Source organism: Pelodiscus sinensis, chromosome 31 (assembly GCF_052426305.1).
Source record: "Pelodiscus sinensis isolate ZL-2025 chromosome 31, ASM5242630v1, whole genome shotgun sequence".
NCBI classification, from domain to species: Eukaryota; Metazoa; Chordata; order Testudines; family Trionychidae; genus Pelodiscus; species Pelodiscus sinensis.
The window spans coordinates 10614689-10625698 of record NC_143082.1 but is presented as its reverse complement, the minus strand read 5'-3'; the positions used below and the strand labels follow the sequence as shown (position 1 = coordinate 10625698).

Sequence of the window (11010 nt, the reverse complement as noted above, 5' to 3'; positions counted from 1 at the left end):
CCCAGGAGACTGTCTTGGTTACAACAATTTAGTAGCCCAATAAGATGAAGGGTCATATATGCAGCACACCCACTAATCTCAGTTACTCATTGACTCATAGACTCAAAGGTCAGAAGGGACCATTATGATCATCTAGTCTGACCCCCTTCACAGTGCAGGCCACAGAATCTCACCCACCCACCGCTAGAATAATCCTCTCACCTATATCTCACATATTTGTAAGCAGGGGCTGAACTGCTGCTTGCTGTCAGCCAGCTGAAAGGAGGGGTGGGTGTGCCCACTACAGTTGTTTAGCTCTACAAGGTAATTAACTGTTAACTGTTGACATGTAAATACTGCTCAGGAGAGAATCCAAGGTGTGGCTATGTAAATCCCATTCAGCCAGGGCTGATGGAGGGTCAGTGTTGGAATGGAATGTGGAGAATTGTATATAATTTGGGACTGTTGTGGGGGTCACTAATCATGCTACCCCTAAATGTGGGAACTGTCAAACGTGCCACCAGTGCTTGCAGGAGAGACACCACCATCATGGTAAGAGGTCTCGGAAGAACAAGCCTCCCCCCTTCCAGAGTTGAGTGAACAGAGCTGGGGGAAAGGGTTAAAGGACTTGAGTCAGCCTGCTTCACACCTACCAGGTGTGAGCTGTAAGACTGGCCCAGCCTGCACCTTTCCCCCTTTGTTTTAAGGACAGACCTAAAGCAGACTCCCTGAGGAGTCTTTTTGTTTGCTAGTCCAGTGAAAGCTGGATTCATTTGAGAGCTGAAATCACTGGTTTGGCTGAGAGTTGAAATCACTGAGCTGAAATCACTGGTTTGGCTGAGAGCCAGACCTACTGCAGCCAGTAGAGTGGCAGCAGGCGAGGAGCGGCGACTAGCGGCGTGGCGTGGCGTGGCGCGGTGGCAGGCGAAGAGCGGCCATCTGTGGTGTGGTGCGACGGTGGACAAGGAGCGGCCATTAGTGGCGTGGCATGGAGCGGCGGCAGGCGAGGAGCGGCCATTAGCGGCGTGGCATGGAGCGGCGGCAGGCGAGGAGCGGCGACAGGTGCCCAGCGGAGCGTCCAGAGGTGTGGGACGAGACAGCTGGTGAAGCATAGCGGAGTTTTGTATAAGGTGCCCCCTATCTATCTCCCCACCCCCATCTCTACCCAGGTTGGGAGGTGAAACCCTGCGGGTGAACCTTGGGACTCTGGGTGGCACAGAGACTTGTGGGGACAGAGACTTGTGGGGAGTCGGTGGACTTCGGGCGAATCTTGGCCGGGGTGGGGGCTCATGTTTGGGTTATGAACTCTGTTTGTGGTGTTTTCCCCAAGCTAATGCTGTATGAATTCTTCCTCTGTTTCATTAAATGTTCTTTTCCTACACTCAGACTCAGTGCTTGCGAGTGGGGAAGCATTGCCTCTCAGAGGCGCCCAGGGGTGCGTGAATTTCCCAGATCACTGGGTGGGGGCTCGAGCCGGTTCTTTGTGAGATTGACCCCAAGATATTGAACCCAGCCCTGGTTCCTGCCAGGCCTACCCGGCAGAAGGGCTACATATTGAAGCCTTCAAATAGTTTGAAGACCCCAAGATGCAGAGAATCCTCCAGCTGTGATCTGTGCCCCATGCTACAGAGGAAGGCGAAAAACCTCCAGGGCCTCTGCCAATCTACCCTGGAGGAAAATTCCTTCCTGACCCCAAATATGGCGATCAGCTAAACCCTGAGCATGTGGGCAAGACTCACCAGCCAGACACCCAGAAAGTTCTCTATCATCCCTCCATTGACCTATTTCCCACTGATAATGAATGGTCAAGTCCAGTCACTTCACCTCTCTGTACCATCATTATATTCCATCTATATACATCCCTCCTGGGCACTGAAGGAAAAAGGAGCTAGTTAGTAAAGTGCTTTGAAAAAAATGCAACCTACTAAAACCCATTTCTATGCAGGAAAAGGGCATGCTTGATTTTGGGGGCAGCAGCAATATCTTCTATAGTTAAAGATGTTGGGATAGCATCTCCTGAAGAAAATGCAGCCAAGAAATTTTCATTAGAACATCAACATAATACTTGTCTCAAGCTAGAGTCCACTAATGTGGAGTGAGTATGTTTTGGCATAGCTCTGTGGCTGCAGCTTATAAGAAATGCAAGAGTAACAGAACGCCCCAACCACTGATGTGACTATTTCTTCCACACCATTGTTAGCTTGGTCAGGTCCCAACTCTCCTCTTTGCATACAGCAATGCTGCTAATTATGCTCCTACAGCAGTTTTGTGCCCTGCTAATATGTTCACCTTTGTTCCTGAGACTTAAAGACCTCATTTGCAGCAAGAAGATTTTTTCCCACCTGACACGACCTCTGATTAGAAAAAGGAACTCTTGAATAGTCTGCTGGGCTACATCTAGACTGGCATGATTTTCCGCAAATGCTTTTAACGGAAAAGTTTTCCATTAAAAGCATTTGCGGAAAAGAGCGTCTAGATTGGCACGGGGGGGGGGGGGGGGGAAGGATTGGGGTGCTGAGCAAGCTGCAGGTTTGTGGATGTGAGGATGCAGGAGTTTGGATTGGGATGTATGATGGGGCTCAGGACAAAGGGGTTGGGAGTATGATGGGCTCAGGACATAGATTTGCAGTGTGTGGATGGAGCAGAAGTGTTGTGGCATAACTGGAGATGTGGGGGTGCAGGAGTTTGGGGATGTGAGGGGCTCAGGGCAGGGGGTTCAAGTGTATGATAGGCTCAGGGTTGGGGGCTTTGTGGGGGTGCAGGACTATTATGATGCCGTGGCCAGATGGGGACTTGGACCCAATTAGGGGCTTGTTGTCCAGGCTTTGTTTTTAAATAAAATATTATGTCCAAAATGTTTGAGCATTGTCTTTTTTTATGGAAGAGGTGGGAAACCTGTTTTGGGTCAGGAGCCAGTGACCCACAGAAAAATCAGTTGGGGATCACACCAGTGAGATACAAAAAAACCCCTCCAAAAACCCCCAAGCCTCACAGATGTAACCCCAACTGACACACCTCACTCTGCTGGCACACCATCCCCATGGTGATGGGAGGGTAGGTAGGACTGAGGTTCAAGGCCTCAGGCCAGATTAACTCTTCTGGGGTTCCAGGGTTAGTGGATTTTGTCCCACAGCTGTGCACCAGACCCAGCTTCTCAGGAAGCACACTCGCTGTGGTGGAGAGGCAAGGAGCGGCATGTGTGCTTCCTGAGAAACCAGAACTGGCGTGCAGTTGCAGGACTTCCTCCCCATGCTGCAGGAAGCCGGAGTTAGCTCCACTTTCACAGGAGGTTGTAGTGCCAGCATAGGATCCTCATTGGGAATACGGAAAGCAAGGGGGCACTGAGATCACCTCGCAATCAGCTGGCTGTGACCCCGCAATTGACCAGTTGATCATAATCAACTGGTTGGTGACCACAGGATTAATGCTCAACTACACGCATTTCCCCTTCTCCCCTCCACCAGTAAATTTGTAGAGGGCTGGCCAACAGCCTGGCTCAGTCCCCACTCATGCTGGGTCTGGGAAGCTATCCACACTGTGGCTCTGCATTCAAAGTATTTTATGAGACAGCAAGCAGGCAGCCTGGCTCAGCCCCAGCTCATGCTGGATCCCGGGGGCTACCCCTGCTGCAGCTCTGCATTCAAAGGAGCAGAGCATCCTGCATTTTAGGAGCTAGCAGGCGGGTAGGCTGCCTGTCAGACAAGCAGGCAGTAGGTGGTAGCTCCTGGGAGCTGGCGCAAACCAGAACCAAGGCAGGCTGCCTACCCACCAGTTTCTAAAATATCTTTTTTACAGAGCTGTAGCAGAAGTAGCCCCCAGGATCTGGCAGAAGCCGGGTTGTCTGCCTGCCTAGCTCCTAAAATACTTTGAATGCAGAGCTGCAGCTCTTAGGCTGGGAATTGGCAGTGGGACAGAACGGGTGGGAGGGGCTGGATAGAACGGTTAACCATGGCTAACCATTATCCAACAAGCATCACCCGTTCTTGTGATGCTTTGTTCACATCCCTATGGGAAACCCTGGTTTAATTGACGAGGAGTCCTGTGGCACCTTATAGACTAACTGAAGTGTAGGAGCATGCATCTGACGAAGTGGGTCTTTGCCCACGAAAGCTTATGCTCCTACACTTCAGTTAGTCTATAAGGTGCCACAGGACTCCTCGTCGCTTTTGCAGATTCAGACTAACACGGCTACCCCTCTGATACTTGACACCTGGTTTAATTGTCTCCTCTCTGACAAAAATGGAAAAGGGACTTGAATAGGGTTGCCCAGCTCTGGAAAGTTCTTTAACCAATGAGCCAGTCTAACCATATTCTGATGTAGGCGTCCCTCCTGGTGAAGCTGTTCCACTGTGGCAAAATAACAAGAGTAGTTGGGACATGGAACTAGATCCTGGAGGGGTGTGTGCAGGGCCTGGGATTATATCCCCACTTCACCCCTTAACCCAAACCCTTCCCCCACCTCTTCCTGGCTTTTCTTCACCCTCATTCCACCCCTTCTCTCAAGGCCTCTCCCCCAGTGATGTAGAATAAGGGATTGGTGGGACCTTCCCCCCTTACTCACCAGCTGTGGCAAGTGGAGCAACCAAGCCCAGGCCACTCTGCTCCTTTGGCTCCCAGGTGTGTCACTTGGGGGAGGGGATTCGGAGTAAGAAGTAGGACTGCCCTAGCAGTGTATCAAGGGGTAACGGTAGTTCGAATTAGAGATCCTAATTCGAAGTACCTACTCTGTGCCGCGTGTAGCCGCGGTCACGGAGTCCACAGTAAGGGGGATTTTAAAATGGTGGCGCCCGGCAAGATGCAAATGAAGCCCAGGATATTTAAATCCTGGGCTTCATTTGCAACTTTGAATGCCTACATTAGCCACCCTAGTTCGAACTAGGGTGGCAGTGTAGACATACCCCGTTAGCAAGAAGCAGAGCCATGCAACTGGGAGCTGGGGAGAGCACAATGGGCTGACGTCTCCCACCTCTCAAGCCTCATCCCCTGAGTGACATGGCCTGGGACATTAGCAGAGGGCCTGGTGCCAGCAGCAGGAATTGGGTCTGCCCCCACATGCGACAACGGCAGGAAGTGGAGCAACCTGGCCCCAGCCCACTCCCCTTCACTAGGTCCCAGCTGCATCCCACTGCCAATAAGTGTGGGGGAGCAAGCTGCAGTCCTTCCCCAAAATTCCCTCCCCATGAAAGACATGGGTGGGAGCTGAGGAAGGGAAGTAGACCGGGGCTGGCTCACTCCACTTCCCCCAGCTAGTGAGTGTAGAGGTTGGCTCAATCCCTGCAGCTGGCCCCACAATACCCACTAGGACCCTGATGCAATCTGAGCCTTGCATGTCCCTCCCCCCACAAAAGCAGAGGGCCTGGGGTGATTGCCCCAAGCCTTCCTATGGACAGGACGTCTCTGGCATAACACTGAAAATTAGACAGGGCTGCTTTAAGAGAGGTGTGACACTTAACATGAAACTGGTTAAACATTAAGCTTTTTAGGGATTCGCAGTGGCTGCATCAATCAAGTTCCATACTGCAGCTTCCAGCCTGTGGCAGTTGTTCTTACGGAAGCGGCTGGTCTCTTTTTCCTCACATTTCAGCCAGGACATTTGCACTGGATTTTGAAGCTAGCTGTAGAAGCCCACTGGAGACATCTAGCTCAGTACAAAGAGCAGAAAATAATCCCAAGAGCAAACAGAGCCACTTCATAGCCTCACTCTGCATTCTGCCTAAATAAGAAAGCTCTTCTCAAGGCAGAGCCCACTGAGAAGTGAGAATGGCAAAGGCAGGGATTCTGTTTCTCCGGGTTTGCGTGCAGCTGCTTGCTCTGCCCATATACCTGCTATCATTCCTAGGTATATGGGATCCATTCTGCAAGAAGATATTCTTTCCCTTTTTCATAGAGAAGTTAACTGCAAGTTACAACCGGAAGGCATCAAGGCACAAACAAGAGCTGTTCTCCAACTTGCAGGAATTTGCAGGACCTTCAGGGGAACTGACTTTGTTGGAGATTGGGACTGGCACTGGTGCCAACTTCCAATTCTACCCATTTGGCTGCAAAATCACCTGCACTGACACAAACCTCAACTTCCAGCATGGTCTCTCCAAGAGCATGTCCCAGAACCAGCACCTCCAATTTCAACGCTTCCTGGTGGTTCCAGGGGAGGACTTGAATCAAGTGGCAGACAGTTCTATGGATGCAGTGGTTTGCACCCTGGTCCTGTGCTCAGTGCAAAGCATAGAGAGGGTCTTGAAAGAAGTTTTGAGAGTACTCAGGCCCGTGAGTATTTAAGAAAAGATATGTCCTATATTATAATATATTTTACAGCCATTGGACTAGATTCAACAATGATATTCAGTTTTTTGCTTCTGGAAATGCAAAACTGCCACAAACCTTGTTTATTTGCCCAATTAAATTGGATTTATACCCACTTTGCATGCCAAAGAGGTACAAAGTAGTAGGCGCATACTGGTTATTTTGCCCCATTATTCCTAGCCACCTGTGTATTGGGCATTTAAATCCCACTCATTGGGACACATGCAATTTAAGGAAGATTTTTTTCCCCTGCAAAGGACCTTTTCTCTCTCTCTCTTTCTCTCTCTTTTTTTTTTTTTAAGTAAAGGAAGTTCTCAATTCAGCAGAGTGAAAAATCCTGTATCAATTAACACTACCCCCATCCCAAAGTATTTACGTTTTACACAGGAGATATTAAAATATGAGTTATTCCCGTCTACCCCAAATATGGATAAAATAGTAAGTCAGTGAAGCTTAAGGTTTTAGGATGTTATAGGTGAAATAGAGCATTTCTAGACAGCATGATTCCATGGACAGGCAACCTCAGTTCTGCTAGTCAGGAGAGCTAAGTGGCAGAACATGGCATAGCGCCGAATCACTATGTCATCTTGGGCAAATCACTTAAAATACAAAAAGAAGGGTTGATCCCATTGAAATAAGCATTCCTTTAATTCCATTCCTTGTATTTATTTGCTCAACTTTCTGAAAAGCATTCTAGCCTGGTTAAAACTCCCTGGTTCTGATTCTCAACTGCTCCATTCCTGTGCTAGCATTTCAACCTTAATGGTGGGATTTAAGGGACCTAACATTCCCAATTCATTTTAATGGGATTTAAGCATCTCTCTCACTCTCTCAGGCTACTATGAAAACCATGCCCTAGTAGTTTCACTCCGAACAAAAACACTAAGTATTGAATACTGTCAAAGATAAAGAACTAAAGAAATCAGATTTTAAACAAACACATATTTTGTCTTTTTAGAAAGTATTGATATGGATTTTAAACACCTGTGCAAAAATATGTAATTTTCTGTTCATTTTGAAATATACAGGATTAAAAGAGCAATTGGGGAAAAGGATAACTTTGATGATAACTTTGCAGAGAAGCCTCAATTCTAAATGAATAAAATTCCTGAGGGAGAAAAGAAGAGAAAATGAGTTTTAAGAGCAGAGAAAAAAGTTATGCAAATTGCATTATCAGTCCCCTTGTTTCTAAAATATTTCTAAATTGTTTTGTTTCCACAGGGTGGAGCTTTCTATTTCTTAGAACATGTGGCTGCAGATTGTTCAAGCTGGTGCTATTTTTGGCAGGAAGTCTATTATCCAACTTGGAAACTTGTGTTTGCTGGATGCTGCCTGACAAGAGAGACCTGGAAAAGCCTTGAACAGGCCAAGTTTTCAGAAATAAAGTTACGGCACATACAAATGCCATTATACTGGACTCCAGTTCAGTCTCATATAATTGGATATGCTATAAAATAATTTTGTGCTGTGATGTTTGCACTTCTTAATATTTGTATAAATCATCTAATTAATTTACTCACATCTACATGTTTTGTTAGTCTATAAAGTGCTACCAGACCTTTTTTTTTTCCTGTACAGACTAACTCAGCTACCCTGAAGCTTCTGAACATAATTAATGGCCACTCTTAAATAGCAAAAAATCTCAAAGGGATAGCCATGTTAGTCTGTAACTTTAGAAACAAGAAGTAGTTGTGTGGCACCTTCGAGATTAACAAAAACATCCAGGATCATGAGTTTTTGTGGGTAAAACCCACTTCATCAGATGAGCTGGAGTAGAAATAACAGAATTGAAGATAGATAGATAGATAGATAGATAGATAGATAGATAGATAGATAGATAGATAGATAGATAGATAGATAGATAGATAGATAGATAGATAGATAGATAGATAGATAGATAGATAGATAGATAGATAATCAGCAAAAGTAGTACCTGTCAATTGTAGGATATCAAAAGCTATGAATGGGACACATGCAGTCCACTTAATTAGCTTCATTAACACGGGTCCTACAATTGACAGGTACTACTTTTGCTGTTATAGATTGTTATTTCCACTCCAACTCATCTGATGAAGTGGGTTTTACCCACAAACGCTCATGATCCTATGTATTTTTGTTAGTCTCTAAGGCTACGTCTAGACTGCAAGCCTCTTTCGAAAGAGGCTTTTTCAAAAGATACCTGGCTTTTTCGAAAGACAAGGCTGCAAGTGAGTTAGAGATAGGAGTGCAAAATGGGGAACAATCCAAGTATCTACACATCTTTAGAAATAAACATTCTACATACAGGTTGTGTGCAGGTCAATTATTATAATCTGGGACATTAAGTTTCAGTTTGTGTTGAAGTACCACAGAATTCTGCCTAGGCCACGTTTTATAAAACTGTCCCTTCCAGCATGCTGGGCGCACACACACAAAAACTGGAAAACCTTTCTTCTTAGTTTTACCAACAGTGATATTGATGAAAACATGATCTCAGAAAGGCTGTCTCTATTAGCCTTTTTTGACAGTTCTACCTCACTATTGAACTGCCCCATTTATAGCAATAATTGTTATAGATAGGGCACGAGCATTTTCATCAGGTTTTGTCTCATCCAAACCTGCTGAAAGCAAGTCTAAATACAAAGGACAGTGTTTCTCAAAGTGGTCTGTGGATTCACTCTGAGAAACCTGCTAACTGGCAGCTCCAGATCATTTATTTACTGGCTCTGCAGCCACAGGGTCTTGCAGCTCCAGTTTGCCATTTGCAGCCAAGGAAAGCCCGCTGGTCTCTTGCTACATTTAAAATGCAGAGCCACAGCACAGTTAGCTCCTGGAGCTGGACTGAGCGCTACTTGATTAGCTGATTAACTGCAATTTAACATCCCTATCAGACAATCACTAGTCTATTTTCACCACCAAAAAGTAATTGTGAGACAAGAGTGAAAATAAAGCGTTTGGTGGGAATTGCTTTCTATAAAGACACATCTTTATTTCCACCTTCTATCTGGGTAACGCAGCTCCTCTCTCTCCTGCCTTGGCTTTGAACTAGTAGTTTGCTTTTACTCATCATAGGTTGGAAGGTAGGTACTTGACCCAGATAATATATAACCCCAATTCAACTGTAAACAGTTATTGGCTAGACTAGTATGTAATTTTCTATAATATTAACACTTCCTCGCTCTTTTCACAAATTATCAAGCTATCTCATGCCATTCATATTGCTGAGGCTGTAGTCTAATCAATTTAACTATAACTTTGCTACAGCACTAGCATGTTGGAATTTTTTAAGTCTGTGTCTACCATTTTGTAAGATATTTTTACATTACTCATTACACAACCAATCAAATGATTCAGAAATAATATTGTGAATCAACACTGACAAAATTAATGTCTAAAGCAGAGGGGTTCTAAAGGGAATGGCTTAATTTAACCAGTAAGAAAGGAAATACTAATCGAAATTATTAAACAGCGTAAGCGCTTTAACTTTCTTATGTTAGTTTACCAAACTTCATTTTAAACAAAATAAAATATTAATTTATGTACAACACAAAAGGTTTCAATATTGTCTTTATTTATGGTAGGGGTGGGGAAATTTTTTGGCGTCAAAGGCTAAAATCAGAAATATCAGTCAGGAACCACACGTATGAGAAGCAAAAAAAAAAAAAAAGCCACAAAAACACAACAACCCACCTTCTCCAAAAATCCCCAAATCTCACTGATGTTGCCTCCAAATGAAACATCTCCCTCCCCTGGCACTCCAGCCTCATGGGTGGGGGAGGGACAGGGAGGGCTGAGCTTCAGGGCTTCCCATAAGCCAGATGAACTCTTCTGGGATTCTGATTTTGTGGACCCCACTGTGCTCTGTGGTGGGGTCAAAAAAGAGGGGTTCAGTATACGAGACAGGGCTGCAAGTGAGTTATATAGAGATAGGAGTACAAAATCTGGGTGGAAGTTTGGGTCCAAGGGGGGATGAGAGTGCAAGTCTGGGAGGGAAGTAGGGTGCAGGAGCAGTCTGGGAGTAGAGTGTCTGGCTGGGGGGAAGTGGCAAAAGCAAAGGTGGGTGCAGGAATAGAATGGGGATAGAGTGTCTGAGTGAGGGGAGGATGCAGGAGCAGGCTGGGAGTATGGAGCCTCAGCAGAGGTGGGGTTGCAGTGTCTGGGTACAAGGGGAAGGGGGCACTTATCTGCCTTTGCACACCCTTCTGTCCCCAGGCACTGTGTTCAAGGCTCGGCCTCCCACTTCTCCCACTGGCTAGATTCCAGTCAATGGGAACAGTAGGGAAAGCCTTCAAGTAGCATATCCACGTGCTGCTGTTCCCCCAGCTGGGAAAGGGGGAGCAGCAGCACACAGAGCTGCTTGTGACTCTACTTCTTCCCAATGAGCTGAATCTGGCTGGAAGGCTCTGGGCTTCTCTCCTCAGGAGGAAGCCGGCGCTGGTGCTCCCCGCTGTGGGGGGATGGAAAGAAAGGACTGAGCTTGAGCTGCGGCCCACCAGCAAGGCGACCACAACTCACTAGTGATTCACGGCCCCCAGTTTGAGAACCACTGGTCTAAAGGATACAATTTTTCCAAAGGTGAAATCCTGGCCCTAACAACGCCAATGGGGTTTTATTTCCACTGACGTCAATGGGGCCAAGATTTCACCCTATCTGCGCAATACTGACTGGCTATGTCTACACTGGCATCTTCTTGCGCAAGAACTCTTTGGCGGAAGAGTTCTTCTGCAAAAATTCTTCCAGAAGAGAGCGTCT

The 11010-nt window shown here is 46.3% G+C and overlaps 1 protein-coding gene across 1 annotated transcript; it reads left to right on the top strand.

Moving 5' to 3' along the window:
• The first annotated feature begins 5613 nt into the window (after positions 1 to 5613).
• Positions 5614 to 8565, top strand: LOC102453529 (thiol S-methyltransferase TMT1A-like). The gene is made up of 2 exons (XM_006131156.5): positions 5614 to 6243; positions 7501 to 8565. Exons 1-2 carry the CDS (start codon positions 5740 to 5742, stop codon positions 7735 to 7737), a joined length of 741 nt encoding a protein of 246 aa, XP_006131218.1. The 5' UTR covers positions 5614 to 5739; the 3' UTR covers positions 7738 to 8565.
• Positions 8566 to 11010: the final 2445 nt, after the last annotated feature.

What these genes read in the sequence shown, in the direction of transcription:
- LOC102453529 (XM_006131156.5), top strand. Translation starts at nt 5,740, where the DNA reads ATGGCAAAGGCAGGGATTCTGTTTCTCCGGGTTTGCGTGCAGCTGCTT. An exon ending in TTTTGAGAGTACTCAGGCCC is followed by an intron (nt 6,244 to 7,500) that starts GTGAGTATTTAA and finishes TTGTTTCCACAG; the next exon opens with GGTGGAGCTTTCTATTTCTT.